The sequence below is a fragment of the Sorex araneus genome, chromosome 5 (genome assembly GCF_027595985.1).
Source record: "Sorex araneus isolate mSorAra2 chromosome 5, mSorAra2.pri, whole genome shotgun sequence".
Lineage (NCBI taxonomy): Eukaryota > Metazoa > Chordata > Mammalia > Eulipotyphla > Soricidae > Sorex > Sorex araneus.
The window spans coordinates 144,895,766-144,916,414 of record NC_073306.1 but is presented as its reverse complement, the minus strand read 5'-3'; the positions used below and the strand labels follow the sequence as shown (position 1 = coordinate 144,916,414).

Sequence of the window (20,649 nt, the reverse complement as noted above, 5' to 3'; positions counted from 1 at the left end):
CCCTCTGCACTGGCCCCGCCTCACTTTCTGGGCCCCGCCCATCCTCTGCACTGGCTCCGCCTACCTGCCGTGCTGGCCCCGCCTCACTCCCTGGGCCCCGCCCACCCTCTGCGCTGGCCCCGCCCACCCTCTGCACTGGCCCCGCCTCACTCTCTGGCCCCGCCCACCCACCGCGCTGGCCCCACCCACCCTCTGCGCTGGCCCCTCCTCACTCTCTGGGCCCCGCCCACCTGCAGCACTGACCCCGGGGCACCCCAGTCAGGGTCTTCTGGGCGGAGCGAGCGTGTGTTCCAGCTTATCCTGTATACCCCTTTCTCGGTGGGCACCCGGCCCTGCCGAGGAGCTGGCGAGACAGCAGCGTGCCCGTGTCCATGCAGGGCGACCGCTGCATCATGGGCCAGCAACGAAGCTTCCGGAGGAGGAAGGCCACGTCCTGGTGCATCAAGGGCCGCAGCTTCTCGTCGGCCCTCAGCGCCCGCGTGTGTCAGTGCCGCGACTCCGACTTCCTCTGGTGAGGCGCCCCTCACACACACACCTACTCCAGGCAGCCCTTCAGCACACCCAGGCCCAATATTCACCTTCCCTGGGTAGCCACCAGCAATTCAGGCTGAGCTCTGCTCACCTCTTCCAGGCAGCCCTCCAACACACCCAGGTGGGGCCTACTGGTCGCCTGGGCGTTTCCAGAATCACCCTTACAGCCATTCTTCCTGGCTTTGGGGCTGCCTCCCCTCAGGGACACAGCCACGTGGGGCCCCTCTGCCCCCGATGAGCCCGCAGGAGAGCCCGCCCAGACTCAGCCCTTCCTGCCTCCCGCAGTGACTACGGCTTTGAACGTGCCCCTGCCTCAGAGTCGGGTGCTCCCGAGTGTGCCGCCAACTTCTGGTTTGACCCACTGAGCCCACCCGAAGACTGTGCGCTGGGCCGGACTTACCCCAGCAGTGCCGGGTGAGTCCTGCCCGGGCGCCTGGGCCCACACGCCCCCGACCCCCAGGCCATCGCAGATCTGGCAAGGGCTCCTGTTTGTGGGGCCCCTGGTCCCTGAGACCCCTGAGCCTGCGGGGCCAGGACCCGCACGGAGCGTCCACAGTGCCTGCCCGGCAGTCCCCCAGAGCAGAGACGCCCCCTTGAGCTCCAGAGCTGCCGCCCTACAGAATGGGGCAGGGAAGGGGCAGGCCCTGGTCTGGGACTGCACTCCTTTACATCTGGGCTTGAAGGCGCTTCCTCCAGGAAGACTGCCCTGACTCCCCACCTGGGTCTCAGCTTACCTCTGCCCCAGCACACCTGCTGTCGACAGGGGCTGCAAGGGAAGTTCCTGGCTGTGGTGTCTGCGTCTGAACGAGAGACTAACTCGTTCCCCCCACGGCCACATGTTGTCCCCAGCGGCTCAGCCTCATGGATGGATGTCGGTGTCCACAGGGTGCACGCCCGTGGGTGCCCGCACCTGCGCTACACCTGCTTCCCCTTAGGGGGCTTGAAGAGGGGAGAGAATGCTTACCCAGTAGCCCAGAGCAGGGGCAGAACTTGCAGACCGGGGTCTCAGGGATACACACTGTTTATACACGTGTGTGTCCCGTTATCCTTCCGTCCTCCCACCTGTCACCAGCCCCTCCGTCCTGTGATCATCTGTTCAGCTGTTCACCCACCCACCCACCCATCCATTAACGTTCATCAGACTTCCGCCGTTACCACGCACTGTCCATCCACCCCCAGACAGCCCACCCCCCACCCCCCACCCTGTCCTGGCTCACGCTGTCCCATGTGCTGGCCCCAGCCTGTCCTGCTCCTCTGCGATCAGCTCGCTTGGGGCCAGATGCCGACACACAGTCATGATCTGACTCAATTGGGGGTGGAGCCACCTGTGCCCTCAACTGCACCCTCACCTACACACACACACACACACACACACACACACACACACACACATGCACCCTCACCTGCATCTGTATCCAACCTCCAGTGGTCACCTGCACCCGCACAAGCATCTGCTCCAGGTGGCTGCCTGACCAAGCCCGCGAACCCAGCACCCACTTCTCCCACTCTCAGTTGACAGCCCCCGCAGTGGGGAGCAGCAGTGGCAGAGCAGCCCCCAGGGGCACTCCCACAGGACCCCGTCCCAGCCAGGCCCTGACTGACTCCTGCATCAGCGGTGTCAGCCCCGACGTCCATTCCGCAGGCACTGCCCGCCTGCTCTCTCCCCGTTCGTCAAAGGGCTGGGGAGGGAAGAAGAGGGGACAGGAGGTAGCCGGGGGTGGGGGCGTGGGTGCCAGAGTGAGCCAGGAGGGGTCCTGGGGACCCTGGGGGAGCCGCCTGTGCTCTGCAGGGGAGGGCGGTGAGAGGGGGCGGGGGCCACGGAGTGCCCATGTGAGCCGCCCACACTCCGGCCACAGGTACCGCAAGGTGGTGTCGAGCGTGTGCGAGGGCGGCGTGGACCTGCAGCAGGGCCCAGCGCAGCTGCAGTGCCCCCTGACGGCGCCCCGGGGGCTGCGGGTCAGCATCCGCGGCGAGGCGGTAGCCGTGCGGCCAGGCGAGGACGTGCTGTTCGAGGTGCGGCAGGAGCAGGTAGGGGCCTGGCCACCTGGGTCAGGGATGGGAGCCGCAGAAGGTGCCCCTGAGAGCCTGTGTGTCTGCATGTCCGATGATTCCACGAGCGCGTGTGTGTCTGTGTGAGTCTGTATGTGTCTGAGTTTGTATGTGTGAATCTGTGGGTATCTGTGTGTCTGTGTGAGTCTCAGTCTGAGTCTGTGTGTCTGTGTGTCTGCATGAAGCTCTGTGTGTCTGTGAGTGTGTGTGTGTCTCTGTGTGTCTGTGTCTGTATGTGTGAGTGTGTGTCTGTGTGAGTCTGTATGTCTGTATCTGTGAGTGTGTGTCTGTGTCTGTGAGCCTGTCTGTGAGTGTGCATGAGTCTGTGTGTCTATGTGAGTCTGTGAGTGTGTGTCTGTGTCTGTGTGTCTGTGAGTGCATGTGTGTGTGTCTCTGTGTGTCTGTGTGACCGGCCGCACGCTGTGCTTCTCCCTGTGTCCCTGGGTCTGTCTCCATGCTCCACATTGAGAAACTGGCCTGTCCCCGTGTATGGCTCTGAGCCTCATCATGGCCTGGGGAGGGAGCTGGGTGCTCAGTCCACGACAGTGCGGGAGGCGGGGGAGGCGGGCAGTACAGAGTAGTGGTTTCTGCTGCCCTCTAGTGCCCAAGCCTGCACCTCCAGGCCCTGCGGATTCTGGAGCTCCCAGCCAGGCCCTTACCTATCTGCCACAGTGACACCTTCCACAGTGACACATGTGACGCACGCATTGACACACAGTGACACCTTCCACAGTGACATGGTGACAGGTGACACACTGACACGGTAATACAGAGTGACAGACACACAGTGACAGTGACACCTTCCACAGTGACACATTGATGCATAGTAACAGATGATGTTACTATGATGCATAGTAACAAGGACACATCCTGGCATCTTCCACAGTGACACAGGACATGTTGACACTCCCACAATGACATGGTGACACACTGCCACAGTGACACAGTGACATCTTCCACAGTAATGGTGACACTCCTACAATGACATGGTGACACTGCCACAGTGACACGGTGACATCTTCCACAGTGATGTGACACACTCCCACAATGGCATGGTGACACTCCCACACAGTGATGCACCACAGTGACACAGTAACACACCACAGTAACACATTCACACAGTGCCACACTCTGACTGTGACATTCCCCTAGTGACATAGTGACACCCTCACAGGGACAGACTCCCACAAGGACAGACTCAGAGTAGCACACAGCGACCCCCTCCCAAGCTGTCGCACCCCAGGGGAGGCATTCCCACACTGAGCCGTAACTATGGACAGGGTGACAAGGCCCCTCACACACACTCACAGGAATAGGGGGACAGCGTGGCCTCAGGAGCCAAAGCCCAGTGACCCCAAGGCAACCCGAAACACTGCCCGGGTGCCCCCCCGGACAGTATGGGCTGGCCCCGGGGGTCCCGCTCACCACTGTGGAGGGGCAAAGGACCCCTCCCCCGGCCTTCTGCTTTGCAGTCACCCCAAGTGACCCTTGCTGCTCTCTGCAGGGCGACGTTCTGACCACCAAGTACCAGGTGGACCTTGGGGACGGCTTCAAGGCCATGTACGTGAACCTCACATTGACCGGGGACCCCCTCCGCCACCGCTACGAGCGCCCCGGTGTGTACCGCGTGTGTGTCCGGGCGGAGAACGCGGCCGGGCACGATGAGGCGGTGCTCTTCGTCCAGGTCAACTGTGAGTGCCCCTGTGCAGCCGGTCACTGCCACTGAGAACCTGGGCTGGGGACGGACCCTCAGGGTGTGGCGCGGCTCCAGTCCCACCCAGGGGTCTGCACAGGGAGCAGGGTGGGCTGAGTGATGACGATGGCGGTGCATGGTGGCCGTGGATGGTGGTTGGTGGCAGTGGTGGCAGTGAATGGCGATGACCAAGGACAGTGTTGATGGTGTTTGTGACAATGGTGGTAATGATGACAGCGGCGACAGCAGTGGGGATTGTCCTAGAGGTGATGGTGGTGAAAACTGTAATGCTGGTGTAGCAACAATGGCGACGGTGATGACAGTGCTGGCGTGTCACGTGGGAACAACAGTGGTGACGGTGCTGCTGATGGCAGTGATGTGGGGATGGTGCTGATGGCGGTACTTGTGGTGGTGATGGCGGTCGTGGTAGGGTCGTAGTGATGTGCCAGTGACGGTGGTGCTGACGGCGACGGTGGTCTTGACGTGGTGCTAGTGAGGTGGTATGATGATAGCATGCTGGAGTGGCTGACGGTGGTGGTAGCGGTGGCAGTAACTAAGCTGATGTAGCGGTGCCCAGTAGGCGGCCCGGGAATGCCCAGTGCCCGGACGCCCCCTGACCCGGCTCTCTGACCCCGCAGCTCCCCTGCAGGCCCTCTACCTCGAAGTGGTGCCTGTGGTTGGCGTCAACCAGGAGGTGACCCTCACGGCCGTGCTGCTGCCCCTGAACCCCAATCTCACGGTCTTCTACTGGTGGATCGGCCAGAGCCTGCAGGTCCGTGGGCCCACGCGGGCGCGCCCCCGGGCTGGGCTGGGCTGGGGGCAGGACCGAGCACAGCGCCGAGGCCGCGCACCTGCGCTGTGGGTGCTGACGGGAGTAGAGGAAGGGGCACGAGAAGGGGCTCCCCCACGTCCATGCCTCCCACCAGCCGTGACTGTCCCACACCCAGGGCGGTGCTGAGCGGGTGGGGGGCACTGTGAAGGTACCCGGAGGCCGTGACCAGCGCGCCCCGCCCGCAGCCCCTGCTGTCTCTGGACAACGCGGTGAGCACGCGCTTCGCGGAGCCGGGGGATGTGCGCGTGACCGTGCAGGCGGCCTGCGGCAGCTCCGTGCTGCAGGACTCCAGGGTGGTCCGAGTGCTCGGTGAGTCCCGCGCGCCCAGCTCAGCCTCCGCAGGAGGCTGGTCTCCGCTGGCCCCTGCTGGCCTCCTGCCCGCAGTCCCGCCTCAGGGCCAGTCTCGGCGTCCCCCTCCTCGCCGTCCCAGCAGTGCGGCCCGGCTCCCAGCGCGCGTCCCTGCCAGCCTCGCAGGCCCCAGAGCCCCGGCGCAGGAGACAGGAGGAAGGGGCGGCTGGTGCTGTCCGCAAGGCTCTCCTCCCAGCCTCGGTTCCCACCCCCAGGCTGTGCAGGGGGCGCTTGGGGACGTGACTAATCCCCCCTGGGCCGGACTGTGCGGCCAGTGGCACCTGGAGGGGGTGTCGGGGCGTGGCTGAACCCTCCCTGGGCGGGGCTTGCAGCCACTGGCACGTGGGGGGCGTGTCTTGGCATGGCTAATTGCCGTGGGCGGGGCTTGCAGCCAGTGGCGTGTGGAGGGGCGTGGCTGGCAGCGTGCGGGAGGGGCCGGCCCAGCCCCAGGCCAGCGCTCCCTCCTCTTGCAGGTGAGTTCCCGGTGGTGCCCCTGCAGTTCTCCCAGGTCCTGGACGCACACAACCCCAACACCCCGGAGTGGAGAGAGGACGTCGGCCTGGTGGTCTCCCGGCTCCTCTCCAAGGTGCTTGAAGCCCCCTGAAGCTGAGGGCCTCCTCCCCGGTAACTGCCCAGCTGGGTCTGTGTCCCCCATGCCCACCCAGGCTGTTTACACACTGCCACCGTCTGGGCTGGCGAGATGGGCAGAGCAGTGAGGGGAGCAGAACCACTCCAGCGCTTTCCCAAGCCTCGCCCAAGGCATTGCGTTGGGCGTGTTGCCCTGGGCATTGAAGGATGCATAGGAGTTTGCCAGCTGAGCCCCAGACAGAGCCCTGTGGTCGCGGAGCCTGGTGCTGGGGCGGGCCTGAGTGCAGGGTGGAGGGGAAGGGGTGGCAGACAGCCCCGACCCAGGCAGGATTGGTGACCAGGCCCCTGGCAGCCCAGAGCAGGAAGGGGAGGGGGTAGCCAGGGCCTGTCGAGTCCCCCGTGTCCCCACAGGAGGCCGGCATCCCTGAGGAGCTGCTGGTGGCCGTGGTGAAGCCGGGGCTGCCCACGCTGGCCGACCTGCACGTGCTGCTGCCCCCTCCTAAGCCCACGCGGAAGCGGAGCATCGGCAGTGACAAGGTGTGGCCTGGGGCCCACCCCAGCAGCCCCCCTCCCTGTCACTGTCAGGAGCTCGGGAGGGCCTGGGTGGGCCCGGCCCCGGGTGCCGTCTGTGTCCCGCCACGTGGGGCAGCTCGGCCGGGCTCCAGGGACACTGGGGCCTGGGGTTCCGGGCAGGTGGGGACAACCGCGCTGTGAGCCCTTCGCCGCTGGGGGTCCCAGAGAGCCACAGCCCAGCCCCAGGCCCCGTCCATGAGGGGGCACCGTGCCCCTCTCGGGGAGGCTGAGGGGCAGCAGCATCGGCCACCTGGGGGCCTGACCCAACCTCCCGGGCCCAGACACTGCGGGGCGGAGCCTGGGACCGAGAATGTTCTGGAAGCAGGTTGTGGCACCACAAAGGACGCAAAGTAAAACGTGGCCTTCAGTCCTGGCCTTTATTTGGGTGGGAAAGGTAGTGGGGGCTGTAGCATGTGGTGGGCAGATGAGGCTCCCACAGAGGAGTTGTGGTGAAGACCCCCACTGTCCCCGGACAGCTCGGCTGATGGTCCCGTGTGTGTGTGTGTGTGTGTGTGTCCGTCACCGGACAGCTCAGCTGACAGTCCCGTGGCCCCTGGTCCTCTGGAGGCGGCCTGCTGGGGGCAGCCTGGGGGGCCCGCGAGACTGGCTGTGGAGGGCGGCAGAGTGGCCCCGGGCGCCCAGCCCGCCTCACCCCGCTCTGCTTGCAGAGGCTGGCGGCCGTGCGGGAGGCGCTGCGGGCGCAGAAGGTCAGCTTCCTGCTGCGGGGCGGCGTGCGCGTGCTGGTGGGCGAGCGGGCGGCGGGCACAGGTGAGCCCCGGGGCGGGGAGGGCAGCCCCGCCCCCCTCAGGCCGAGGGCCCCCAGCACCCTTAGCCCCACGTGGCCCCGTAGCTGCCGGGGGGACCCCAAGCACAGAAGGGCAGCCCCAGTCACAGAGGGAGACGCAAGCGCGGCCCCGGTGGCACCTCCTTGGCCACAGGTGACTGCGCCCCGCGGGGGGGGGGGGAACCCCTGAGAAGCGGAAGCGTTTCCATCCGGTGGAAGGTCCCCATGGCCGGTCCCCACGTGGGTGGGCGTGGCCGGGGGGCCCTGGACGTGCTGGGAGGGGCCGCCCTGACCCGAGGGGCGGGTTCCCATCCTGCTCGCTGACCTCAGCCCTCCTTGCAGATGTGCAGCGGCAGGGCAGCGGCGGCTACTGGGCGGCAGCCGTGCTCTTCGCCGTGGGGCTCTTCGCCGTGGGCGCCTTCATCCTCTTCAAGTTCAAAAGGCAAGGCCACCTGCCGCCCCCTCGCTGGGTGCTGCCCGGGCGGGGGCGGGCGCCCCTCTAGGCCACCTGCCCCGCCCCCGCCCAGGGAAGCCGCTGAGGGGCGCAGTCCCCAGTGCTCGGCGCGTGGCCGCACTCGGGGTGCCAGGGCCGGACAGGAGGCAGCAGCGGATTCGGCCCCGAGTGCCGCTTCCCGGCTCCCCGCTCAGGGCCCGCCATCGGAGGTGACGCGGCCTTTCCTTTTGCCCCAGTCCTCTTCCCCCGGGGCTGGCTGGGGGTGTTTGGATCAGCCCCCACCTCCCGTCAGCCCAGTCTGTTGAGCACAGAGGAGGCTCATGCCCTCCGGCACTGCTTCCTGGAGGGGAGCTGGTCCCCCAACCAGGCACCTGCCCCGTGATTCTGTCCCTGCGAAGAGGTGGCCTGCAGGGTCACCACAACCTGAGAATCTGTGTGCAGAACTGGAGAACTTCCTGGAGGAGGTGGCATTTGAGTAGGGATCAGATGGATGAAGAGGCTTTTGTGGTGTCATTGCTGCTTCCATCCTGGCAGGAGCGCACTCTGTCAGGGCCGTGGCCCAGGGTCACCGCCTCACCCTTCAGGCCCTGCTGGGTGGTGGGCAGCCCCCTGCGGGCACCAGGGCTCAGCCGGAGGCTCCACCTAGCACTCCCTGGACACAACTCAGGATTTCGGGAACTGAGGCCTGCCTGGCCCTTGCTCCCTGAGGAGCACAGAGCTGTAGCTCTGGGGACCTGAAGGCCCCTGGGCCTCACCTGGTGGGGTCTTCACTGGACGGACTCGGATTCACAGCAATGCAGAGAGCAGAGGCAGCGGAGGCCCCTATCGCCTGAGCTCAGAAGCTGCCACAGAGCTGAGCTGGCGGCCAGGCCGGGACACGGCGGGCACAGGGCAGCCCCCAGCGCGGGGACCCGCCGCAGGCCAGAGGCGGCCGAGCCTGCAGCACAGTTCGGCCCCAGGAGAGGAGCCCCACGCCCGCGTCCAGGGTACCCCAGGGACGAGCCGCCGACCACTCACCCGCGGACAAGCGCCTGCCCCGACAGACTGACCAGGGATTCTCCGGGGCAGCGGCGCATCTCTGGCCCTTAGGAGCGGCACGAAGCCTGCCCGGACCCCTCGGCCCCGAGCAGGACCACCCAGCTTGGGGGTGGGGGTGTAGGCACTGCTGGCTGTGGGTCAGTCAGTGCCCGCCTGTCCGGCCACACCCCTGCTGGGTCCCCCAGAGGCTGAGGACGGGAGAGCTGTGCGAGAGGGGCGGGCAGCCTGCCCCCCGTCACCGGGAGACGAACCGCGGGGGGACTGCGAAGCAGAGAGGCTAGTGGGGGGGCTCGGGCCGTGGGCACCGGGATTCCACGGCAGCGGTCACTGGGCAGCACAGGACGAGTCCAGAGCTGGGTGGCTGAGCGTCCTGGTGGGCCCAGCGTGTTCGCACTGTGCTTAGTAACAGCCGGGGGCGTCTGGCACTCCCTGCACGGGCCCTGCGGGGCCCCGCCCCGGCCTCTGAGCGTGCGGCAGTGAGCTGGGCCTGTGGCTGTCCGGCACCCGGGACCCCGGCTCTCTCCGGGCTGGGGCAGGAGGACAGTCCCGATGGGCTTGGGGCAGGTCCAGGACCACCTGCGCATGGAAATGGTCTGGTTTCATCGCCCCTTGTCTCTGCCCGGCCGAGGCCCCCTGAGCCCAGGGCTGACCTGTCCACACAAGGCCTTCAGCCACGGCGGCTGCCTCAGGGCCCGCTCTGGGGCGAGGACCCCAGCAGGGGTGCGGCCCGGCCCAGCGGAGCCACTCGGGCACCAGCCTAAGGATGCAGAGGCGACCCTGCCTGGACTCCCCCCCACATTCCTGGCGCTGCTCACGGCTCTGGCATGAAGCAAAGGGTCCGTTCCACAGAGACGGGCCCCTCGCCGCTCGAGCGGGGGTGGGGGCAGAGTCAGTCCCAGGTCTCAGCCAACACGGATGGAATCGTGATCAGGATGGACGTGTGGGAAGTGTTGGTGGCCGCGTCCCGGACACTGTCTCACTGTCAGACTCAAGGACATAGTAAAGGGTTCCGGAGCGCGTGCTCCCGTCTGACTGCGAATCCTTCCGGGCTGTGCAGGCGCGTCTCTGCGGGAGTCCCCTGCAACAGGGGCTGCCCTCATCTCGAGGTGCTCAGGGCCCTGGCCCTCCAGCTCCCGGGGCCCGGGGGTGCCATCAAACCTTCACCAGGAGGGGGGTCGGGGCGCTGTGATCCCCGCAAACTGTGTTAGAGCTTGCGTCTGAGCAGATCCCCATTCCTGCTCCAGTCTGAACTCCTGGAGGATTAAGGCCCCCCAGCTGCTGGAGCCCGCAGGGGCAGGAAGGCTTCCTGGAGGAGGTGTCAGGAGCCACATGAGTATTGTGCAAGGGACTGGGGGCAGGCGGCCTGGGCGTGCCCTGAGCTCCCCTCTGCCTGCAGGAAACGCCCCAGCAGGACCGTGTATGCCCAGATGCACAACGAGAAGGAGCAGGAGATGACAAGCCCCCTGGGGCCGCCGCAGGGGGCGCAGAGTGGCAGCCGGGGCGAGGAGTTCAGGGATGACGATCTGGACTCACACACGCTAGGTAACACAGGCCGCGCTCACCTGCAGCCCCCCCCCCGCCCCCCGACGCTGGAGTGGCCGAGAGGCCCTGCTGTGGGGACCGGGGCAGAGGCCAGGAGAGGAGGGCCCAGCTGGTTGGGACCCCTTCTGCACGCCCTGACCCTGGGTGCCGCCCCCCTGGCCCGTGAGGACCAGCCCCTGGGCTCAGCAGCACAGCGTCTGGGTGTGGGTGGGGGCATCAGTGGGAAGGAACCAGGGGTGGGCCGCCCTGGGCGGGTCCCATGTCTCTCCAGGGGCTGGGAGAGGGGCCCCTCCCTGGCTGCCCCGTCCCTCCTGGGTTTTCTCCTCTCCCTGGGGTGCGGGGCCCGCCCCTCCAGCTCCAGCTCTCTGACTTCAGGCCCTGGCACATGGCTGGGCAGACCTGTGTGGGGGTCCCGCGGCCCCCTCGACTTCCTGGACCCTGGGGGGGGACGGGGCTCCCGTGTGACTTCCGGCATGACCAGACCCAGGGTCCGGGTGATGGAGAATTGGGCCCAGTGCTCCATGAGGCAGTGCACCCCCAACCCTGCTTCCGGGACAGAGAGCGGGACCCTTGCATCCCAGGAGGCCACCACGGCAGGCGCCCAGGGGACAGTGCCGCCCCGCCTCCTCCAGCAACCCCGCCTCCCTGCCCAGGGGTCACTCGGCCGTATTGTTGACAGCGGGTCACCAGGTCGGCCCGTCCAGTGGGACCCTGAGGGTCTAGCCCACCAGCACAGACCGCCTGGGTCAGACGATGGCATGACTGTGCCGCTCCAGCTCCCGGAGCCACCCGGGGCTGGCAGTCGCTCTTTCCCTGGCCTCACCCAGTAGGGCCTGGGGCAGGAAGGGTCATATCTGCTCCGGGGGCCCGCCCATCCCCTTCCGGAGCCCAGGTGCCTCTCGCTGCAGCGCTCGGGATGCCCATCCCCCAGCTCCCCAACGGGGTGCGCGCGACCCTGGTGCTCCAGCCGCTGACGCAATGTCCCCGTCTCCTAGGCAACCACTGACGCAGCGTCCCCGTCTCCTAGGCAACCACTGACGTAGCGTCCTCGTCTCCTAGGCAACCGCTGACGCAGCGTCTCTGTCTCCTAGGGAACCACTCTGGCGTGGTGCTGAGCATTAACTCCCGGGAGATGCACAGTTACCTGGTGAGCTGATGCCCACCCTCCTGCTCCCCGGCCGTGGCCACCGCCAGGACGCCTCCTCCTCCAGCGGTCCCCACGCCAGGCCTCCGATGGCCCCCCGGTTCAGCTGCAGCCCCCCGGTCCATAGTCGCGGGGCTCCACGGCCCCTCCCTGGATATCAGGCCTCACCCGTCTGCGGATCATGCTGTCTCCACCCCAGGTCGCCCAGGCCCGGGGCCTGACCCCTCACGGCGGTTTCCCGCGGCTCCAGGGCGAGCCTGCCTGGCTACCTGACCAGACCCGCAGAACCCCCCGCCCCTGCACTGCAGCCCCAGCCCCCAGAACCGCCCGAGCTTCCCTCCCAGCTCTAGCGCTGTGTCCCCATAAACTGCGGCTCGGAGCCGTGCTGCCGGCAATGCCTCAACTTCCCGCCAGGGGGGCGCAGCTGATGGTGGCGTCCGGGATCCTTTTCCAGGGGTGGCGTCGCACCCTAGAACCCTGCAGGCCTTGAGCAGGGCGGCCTGTGCCCGAGGCTTAGTGGGTGTGGGGGCTCGGGCACGCAGAGGGCCGGCCAGAGGTACCCGGCGTGCGGTTCCGCTGGCACCGCCTGGAGCAGGGTTGCCCCCCACATCTGCACCTGGGTCCGGAGATTTTCACCTTTTGCCTTGAAACAGGAACTCGGAACCGTCCCATGCACCACCGGGGAGGAGCTGGGGAAGGGGCTTTCCCTGCCGCTGCGGGGATCCCCCAGGGCCCCAGCACGATGCGGGCCAGCAGAGGGGGCGCTGCCCAGGGCCACCTCCCGCTGCCAACAGGACCTCGGAGATGTACAGGAAGGGGCAGGGGTCGCTGTGGGGACCTACCCGTTCCCACCACCTGCCCACTCCAAGGTCCCCCTTAAGGGACACCTGGGCTCCACCCTCCACCTCCTGGCCTGCCCCTCAGACACAAGGTCAAACCCGCCAGCTCCCCTCGGACACACGCCTGGCGCCCGCAGTCCCCAGGGCCTGCGGGCCCCCCCTTCAGAGCGGGAGCTCGCTCCCATTCACTTTCCTCTCTGCGTGTTGAGAGGGACTCAGAGGGTGTGGGGCAGGTGCTGGGCTAACTGCAGCGACCCCAGGGGGTGACGCCTCGGGGTGGGGTCCACTGTCACCCTCCCAGGTGTCTGGCTGGAGCAGGTGCCCAAAGACGCCAACCTTCTTAGTTTTCCTTTTTAAAGACCAATAAATCGTTTGAGATGCTTTTAACAAAGATTAAACAAAGATGATCTGCACTTGCCTCATGACGCTCCTTCTGTACTTCCCGGGACGCACAGACCCTGGGTCTGAGGGCAGCGGACCCACACTGATGTACGCCTGACAGGGCCTGGGGCGCCAGCTTCACACCCCACCGAGCAGCTGGCACCTGAGGGGCACTGCCCAGACATGGAGGGATGGAGGGTGGCCAGCACCTCTGTGTGCACATTCACCCCACACACATGCTCACACGCACACATGCTTACACTGTCACACGTACAAATATGCACATGCATGCATGGACGCTCATTCATGCTCATACCTACTCACACGTTCCCATTCTGCCCACACACACGTGCTCACACACCACCCATCCCCCAGCCCACAACCCACATGGACAGGCATTTCCACACACTCATTCCACACCCGTTCACACATGTTCACACACCAACACTCATTTCCATACACACACGTTGCTACCAGCAAATTCTTGTTTTCTAAAACTTTTTAAGAACTTTTTCACTGAAGATATTTTTCCCCCTTAATTTAAATTTTTACTCATTTTATGGTTTTGAACCACACGCAGGGGCTGGAGTGATAGCACAGCGGGTAGGGCGTTTGCCTTGCACGTGGCCGACCAGGGTTCGTTTCTCAGCATCCCCTATGGTCCCCTGGGCACCGCCACGAGTAATTCCGGAATGCAGAGCCAAGAGTAATCTCTGTGCATCGCCGGGTGTGACCCAAAACGGAAAAAAAAAATGAACCACATGCAGTCAGGTTGACTGTGTGCAAGGCACGTGCCCGCCACCCCCATGCTTGAGCCCTCGGGGACAGACCCAGGAGCCTCTCTCGTAGGCTCAGCCGCTGGCCAGGCCTTACCCTTCAATGGGGCCAGGGCGGAGGGAAGCAAAGCTTCTCCCTCGCAAGGGGGGTCATAATGGGGCGGGGGAGGGTGAGTGCAGGCGGCCTGTGTGATTTAAAAATTAACATTAATGTTAACGGTCTTAAAATTAACATTAGTCAGCTTGAGGCCAGAGACAGGACCGGGGAAGGCAGCTGCCTGGCGTGCAGCCCACCCCAAGTGATCTTCAGAACTGCACAGGTCCCCCGAGCACTGCCAGGAGGGAGCACTCAGCAGAACCAGGTGTGGTACCCAAACAAAAACAAGCTAAAAATCAAGTGTCAAAATAGAAGTGAAACTGCCTTGAAGATCCCGAGCTGAGATCTCAACGAGATTGGGGCTGGGAGTGGTAGGTGGCTCCTGTGGGGCGAATGGGGGGTCCTGGGGAGAGGCCTGGAGGCCACTGCCCGCCGCCCACCTAAGGGACGCCTCACCCCACCAAACAGGCAGCATGATGCTGGGGATGGGTGGGGGGCAGGGTGGTGACCGCCCCCGAGAAGCTGCGGTTTTGGGGTAGGGGACAGAGGCAAGTTATCATGAGGCACCCTCGGGCCACACCATTCCAGGGACCGGGCCTGACCCAACCCAGCTGTCTGACCGGGTGCAGCTGGAGACGCCCCCTCTCCCTGCCCCCTCACGCCCAACCCCTTCCTGCAGGCACAGACAGCAAGACCGTGGTTGCGTGGCTTGGAGTCTTGAGTCTGTGACTAGAGCCACGACCTCCGGCTCACCCCTGGGGGGAGTGACAGCCCGCACCCAAACTCAGGGCTCAGGAGGCAAGAAGGGTCGGAAGAACCAGCTTTATTCCACATACTCGAGGGTCGCGCCAGAGACGCTCGTCGGGGCACCGTGGGAAACCGCAGGAACGGCAGGAGAGGCCCACAGGATGTCACAAAATGGAGCACAGTCCAAAGCCCACGTCCCAGGTGCCTGTGTGCCCAAATGGGCTTCAAGGGTCAGACTCAGTCGCTGACATGGGCGCAGCGAACAGGGCCAGCGCAACTCCTGCTCCCTTCGTGCTGCTTTCAGAGTTTGCAATATGACTTTTGTTTCTAAAAAATACAGTAAGTAATTACATTCGTCCTATGGAAACACGACAACACAGAGCCACGGTCAGTGAACTCTTGAGTACTTGACCCAGAGTTCGAAAAGCTGGTGCAGATTTCCAAGTGATGTTTCTCAAGTTTCTCGAAAACCGTGTGCAGAGGGTCTTCTGCGGACCTCCTGGCCTCTGGGAATGAGGACTGGCTGGTCCCACGTCAGGCCCCTGGGCCGCTCAGACTGTGGAGCCCAACACGACCACACAGCCCAACTCCCCATACGTGCAAAGGGGACTGAGCCCTTCCTGACAGGGCGGGGGTGACCCCTGGTCCCCTGAAGGAGGCAGAGTAACAAATAATGTAGGCCATGATTTGAAATGGCTTTTCCCCTGAAAATGTTATTTTAAGGAAAAAAGGAAGGCAATAGTTTCTGAGCTTGGTGTTTCAGGGACTGCTAAGTAAACTGAGGCACACCCTGTGGTGCAGGTCTGGTGAAGGCTGACCAGACCCCAGCAGCAGGAGGATGCAAGGGCATGCCCTCGAGAGGGCCGCCCTTGGCAGCGCTGGTCTTCAAGAAGGAAAGGAGGGTCAGAGGGCAGCGGCCACCCCCAGTGGTGGTCAGGGCTGCACCTGCCCCCACCCCTGGCCCAGGGCACATGTGGTTGGAACAGATTTTCCGGTGGGGGAAGCACTCCTGCCAGTCAGGAAGCGACTGGGAACAGCCCCAAGGAGGGCGGGAGGATGACCCCAGGCCACAACGGGAGGCCACGTGGTCACTGTTTCTCTGCTGGTGTGTCCGAGCGAGTTTCTGTTGGACATAAACATGGGAGGGGGCTGGACCCCCACACCCAGACTCAGCTGCCTGCTGTGTGGGCGAAGGGGCTGTGGGCACGGAGCCGCCAGCCCACGGCTCGGGGTCTGGGAAGGTCGGTCGCAGGAGGGGCTGCCTGGCCCGCACCCCAGACGGTGCTCTCGAGGCTGCTCTGGGGACGGGGTGCCAGTGGCGCCGAGGGCAGGGCGGCTGCAGGAAGCTACACGCCTACTATGTACACACATAAATTAGAGGAGCGACTAACGACATGTACAAATAAATAACTTACTGTTCCCAACACTGGCGGCGAGCAGCCCGGGCGGGCGGCAGCACTAGGCGGCAGGACGCGGGGGTTATGGCTGTGGAGGGGGCGAATCCGCGCCGAGCCGGCAAGGCCTGAGGTTTGTGTTGGGGGTTGCCCCTGGCAGCAGGCCCCGGCCGGGTGGTGCCCTCGCGGGTGAGCCCGGCAGGGAGTGCTCCCCGAGGCCAGGCAGGGCATCTCCAGAGGCCGGGGCGGAGGCAGCCGCAGACAGCGTGCCGGAGCGAGTGCTGCCCGGGCGGCAACGCTGAGAGGAAGCTCCGGAGGGATGGTGCAAACACCCGGGGCTGCTCTGCCACTGAGTCAGCACCGGCTCCAGGCACACCAGCTCCTGAAAAGCCTCACGCCGGGAGCCGGCCCGCCACCGAGAAGGACATGCGGGGGCTCTGGGGCAGCGGGCGGGACCCCGGCCTCAGGCTAGTGCCCTCCCCCACCTGCCTGCCCAGGAGGCCCCACAGGACCCGGGGTGCCAGCACACACTCCTCCTCACCTGGGCTCACAGGGTGGTGCCCGCCCCCCGCCCCCAAACACCCCAAGGCAGGGCAGAGCACAGGCAGGCCCGGGAGAGGCAGCCGGGGGAGGGCACTGCCACAGTCGGAGGCCGGAGTTCCAGAAGGTTCCGTGTCCAAGTTAGCTCTGCTCAGGACTGTGTCACTGTGTCCACTGGCAGTGAAGGGACTCTGGACACCTCCCCAGAGCTGGGCACGATGGACCAGGGAGTAGGAGCCCTGGTCGCCCCTGACCCAGGACACGAGACAGACACAGTCTCCAGACTGGCGGCTTCCCTGTCCCCGAGACAGTCTCTGTCCAGGAAGAAAGTGACCAGAGGTCAAAGCTGCTGCAGGGGTGGCTGGCAAGGGGGCCAGGCAGTGGGCAGCCGCAGGGGTGCAAGTTCAGCCCTCCTGGCAGCTGAGCACAGCCGGAGTTACAGGGTGCAGCGGGGTGCGTGTCCACGCCTCGTCCTACTCGTGCTGAAGGCCAGGCGGGGAACAGGCATGGCGTCGGAGCCTCGTTCTGGTTCTGAGCGAGGCAGGAGGGGACCAGAGAGGCCGTGTCTGTGGGCTCCATCACACAGCAGGGGACAAGGCTGCTCCGGCCGCTGCAGAGGGGTGTCCGGAGGGGGGCGCTGGGGGGCGGTGTCTGCAGGGCCACCTCGGGGCCAGCCCCACCTAGGTCCCGTTCTTCAGCTCCCATTCCTAGCAGGCGAGACGGGGGTCACAGTGAGCAGAGGGCCAGGCCAGGACAGGGGCGCTGGCCCTGCCAGTGACGTGGCCGAGTGGACAGAGGGAGACCCCGGCACACGGAGCGCAGGGAGCCCATGACCAGGACTCGCCAACGCCACCCATCCCCGCAGGGCCACCAGGCCAACGTGCCAGCCAGGCCCCGGGGCCTGGGGTCGAGCAGACGGCCTCCCAAGACCGCACCGTGTGACGCCACCAGCATCTCGCCTAGAAACAGTCTCCGCAGCACCGGCCACCTCCCCTGCCGCGGGACAGCACCGGCTCGGGAGTTCCCAGAGCAGACCCGGAGCCCCTGGCCCAGCCAGCACCAGGCCCGCCCGCCCCCACCCTGCGCTCAAACCCAGCACCCAGCAGCTCCAGGTCAGACGCGCATGGCACACTGGGCCACGCTGCTGTGCCACGCCGGCGGCAGCACGTGGCACTCACCTTGGCCTTGCGCAGCACGTGGCCGCGGCACGGGGGGCTGCCGAGGGCGCCCGGCGGGCCCTTCCTCAGGCCCGAGGCGCTGTTGGCGGGCACCGGGCCCTCGGCGTCGCTCGTCTCGCAGCTGGACAGCGGCGAGTTCTCCAGCGTCCGGTGCCGAGCCACTGGGGACTGGGGACCAGGGAAAGCAGGGTGGGCTTCAGGAAAGGGGTCACTCGGGGCCCGGACCCCACACTGGTGCCCTGTGTCTCCCCCCACACCCCTGCGTCTAGGGCCAGCTGAGACCCTGATACAGAGCTGGGGCTGGGGGTGCCCGGGTGGGCTCTGGGCTCCGGGGGGAGCACGTGTGTCGGTGGCGGGGGGGTGCTGGGTGCTGCACGCAGGACACCGCAGCTCTTCCCAGCACGCGAGGCCTCGGGCTCTCCCAGCCGCCCCCTCCGCCCAGGCGCTGAGGGAGCAGGGGGGTGGTCGGCCGAGCCCGTCTCCACCCCTGCGTGCGGCCAGTGCAGGCACAGCCCCGGAAGCAGCCGGGCCTACCTGAGGGCTGGACGTCCCCGAGCGCGGCTCGATGGCCAGCCCCAGCGTGACGCCACCAGCCAGCGCCTTGCGCAGGCTCTCCTGGACCTGGGTGAGCTCGAGCTCCAGGCTGACGCGCTCGGCCTCCTGCTGCTTACACTCCTCCTCCAGCCGCCGCAGCTTCTCCTCCAGTGCCTGCTGCGTCCTCCGGCCTGCGACAGACACGGGGCTCAGCTCGGGCCCCCGCCCCCCCCCGAGGGCCATGCATGGCCTCCCGCTGCCCGCCGAGGGTGGGGCCCGCGCACCGCTGGCGCCCGCGTTGGCGCCGATGGCCGCGCGCAGGTCCTTGCGCTCCTTGCGCAGCTGTGCCAGCCGGTTGCGCAGTGCCTCCTTCCGCTGCAGCAGCTCCTCCTCTCTGCCCTGCAGCCGCTTGGCGTCGGCCTCCACGCGGTTCTTGCCGTACTTGTACTGGTCAGCATCTCAAAGGCAAGCGCAGGGAGAGGGCGGCATGGACCCACTGACCGCACCCCCCGGGGCAGGCACGAGCGTGGGGCCATAGTGCTGAGTCTGGGGCCTAGGCAGGGGCACCACCAAGCCCCTCACCACAGGGGCCATGGCCACTGGCCAGTGCACCCACACAGCCACCGCCACTGTCTGCCACGATGCGCCTGCCCAGTAAGGCACAGCCCACCTGCCTCTAGCAAACAGGATGGCTGCTCGGGCCCCCAGGAGGGGCGGCACCCCGGGCCTTTGGAAAGGGTGCAGCATGGGGGGCCACGCCATCCGGCTCAGAGGGCATGGCCCGGCTCGTGTCCTGTCAGAGCTTGTGAAGTTTCGCGGGAACCGTCTCCCCGTCGGTCAGAGTGAGGGCAGGGGCCAGAGCAGGGTCGTGACAGACTCGAGAGGCTTTTGTCCAGCCCCAGGAAATGCGGGCGACACAGAGCAGCCATGCTGGCCTGACCCGGGTCACCCCAGGAACGCGGCACCAACCATTCACCCAGAGGAAAAGGGCCTGTCCAGACAGACGCTCTGACCAGCGCCTTCTCCAGGACAACGCCACGTCTCTGCCCACAAGGAACGCCATGAAGCCCACCCAGGCCTCACAGCCACGAGCAGGACCACCAAGGCCCGGACCGACAGGCGCGGGGGCGGGGGATGCAGGCACTGCTGGGCGGGGCCATGCTGCCTGGAAAGGGCTTTGGGGCTTTGTCACAGACTAAGGCAGAGTGGCCAGGGGGTCTGTTCCCCCCGCCCAGACTCGGGGGGCCCAGATGCCCTGGAGTGGACGACAGATGGGGAGGTGTGGTCACTGAGACCAGAGTCTCAGGGGGGGCGCCTGTGGCCACAGGGGTGGGACGAGTGCTGGGAAGTGGCCTCAAGTGCCACCGGGGGCACTTCCAGAAGGACAGTCCGGGGACTCTGATTTGTGTCCCTGTAAGACCAGCAGAGCCGCAGGCCGCCCCGGCTGCTGTGGAGCCCCAGGTCTTCCCACCCACGGCCACTGCAGCGAGGGGGACAGAGGCCGACTTCACCCCGGCACTGACGCACCAGCGACCTCCCGACAGACGGGGACCCCGCGTGGGGGGGGCACAGGCCGCGGGCCCCACTCACTTGAGGCGCTGCGCTTCACTCCGGCGGCCGCGTCCACCTTCCTCGGCTGCCCGCTCAGAGCCTTCCCTCTGCCCGCGACCCCGTTGGAGGCCAGGGGGGGCTTTTTCCCCTTCAGCTGTGGACACAAACACAGAGCGGAATCAAGGGCCAAGACGGGCTGCGCGTCCTGCGTCAGTGCTCCAGCGATCTCTAGGCCCGGGCCTGGGCTGGCGGGCCGGAAGCTTCTGGGCGCTGCGGAGAGTGCGGTGTGAGAGGGTCTCTCCGGCAGTGCCAGCCCAAGGCCGCGGGCCGCGAGCGGGTGGGCGCCTCCTGATTCTGGGGGCTCAGCACCGCCCGGGCTCTAGCGGCTCTGTGGGAGCGGGACAGGGCCCCGTCGCCCGGCCCGAGCGCCTGCGGGTGGGCAGCTGCCAGTTCTGCTTCAGGGCCGCTGCTGTGACTGGTGTGAGCCACTGGTGGCCCGTGCCAGCACTGACAGTTTTAAGCGGCACATATGTAGCCGCTGCACCACGCAGGGCGCCCAAAGGGAGCCCCTGTGCGGTTCCCCACCCGCTCCCACGGAGGGTGCGGCCCGGGCACGGGCCTTGTGTGGAGCTTTGTGTGCTCACGTGAGAGCAGAAGCCTTGGGCTCTCCCCACTGGCGGCGCCCCAGCCCCAGCACCCAGGGGACACGTGGGCAACATGCAGGGAACATGACTCTGCGCAGGCACGGGCAGCGCGGGCAAGCCCGCCACGGCCACGGGCGCCTGCAGGCGGTGCCGGAGCCCGGCCACAACAGGGATACAGCTCATGCGGGAGGAGCTGGTGGTATCGACACCGGCCAGGGAGCGGGAGCTCAGGAGTGACCTGCCAGGTGCGTCTGCTAAGGTCACCACAGTCCTGGACAGCCCCAGGCCCTAGCCAGGCTTCCTTCCTTCGCTCGGACGCCCTGTCCCGAGACGCCCACGCCAGGGCAAAGTCGGGGGCCGGGCGGGGAGGGAAGCCAAGTGGTGAGCCCTGC

At 66.3% G+C, this 20,649-nt stretch overlaps 2 protein-coding genes across 4 annotated transcripts in view; one reads left to right on the top strand and one right to left on the bottom strand.

Moving 5' to 3' along the window:
- SORCS2 (sortilin related VPS10 domain containing receptor 2) overlaps positions 1-12,828 on the top strand; it is a 124,844-nt gene extending 112,016 nt beyond the window's left edge. Inside the window, exons 16-27 of the mRNA XM_055137377.1 lie at positions 378-511; positions 817-945; positions 2,388-2,559; positions 4,085-4,271; positions 4,912-5,045; positions 5,291-5,414; positions 5,927-6,039; positions 6,453-6,578; positions 7,283-7,382; positions 7,741-7,840; positions 10,287-10,432; positions 11,524-12,828. Coding sequence (XP_054993352.1) covers positions 378-511; positions 817-945; positions 2,388-2,559; positions 4,085-4,271; positions 4,912-5,045; positions 5,291-5,414; positions 5,927-6,039; positions 6,453-6,578; positions 7,283-7,382; positions 7,741-7,840; positions 10,287-10,432; positions 11,524-11,588 — 1,530 coding nt within the window. The 3' untranslated portion in view covers positions 11,589-12,828. The remainder of the gene's footprint in view (positions 1-377; positions 512-816; positions 946-2,387; positions 2,560-4,084; positions 4,272-4,911; positions 5,046-5,290; positions 5,415-5,926; positions 6,040-6,452; positions 6,579-7,282; positions 7,383-7,740; positions 7,841-10,286; positions 10,433-11,523) is intronic.
- A 1,649-nt stretch (positions 12,829-14,477) lies between these two features.
- Positions 14,478-20,649, bottom strand: part of AFAP1 (actin filament associated protein 1) — a 46,774-nt gene continuing 40,602 nt past the window's right edge. For all 3 annotated transcript variants that reach the window (XM_055139722.1, XM_055139723.1, XM_055139725.1), the window contains 5 exons: positions 19,653-19,767; positions 18,347-18,520; positions 18,063-18,253; positions 17,529-17,696; positions 14,478-17,057 (listed from right to left, as the gene is read on the bottom strand). In XM_055139722.1, the coding sequence (XP_054995697.1) occupies positions 17,031-17,057; positions 17,529-17,696; positions 18,063-18,253; positions 18,347-18,520; positions 19,653-19,767 (675 nt within the window). In that variant the 3' untranslated portion in view covers positions 14,478-17,030. The remainder of the gene's footprint in view (positions 17,058-17,528; positions 17,697-18,062; positions 18,254-18,346; positions 18,521-19,652; positions 19,768-20,649) is intronic.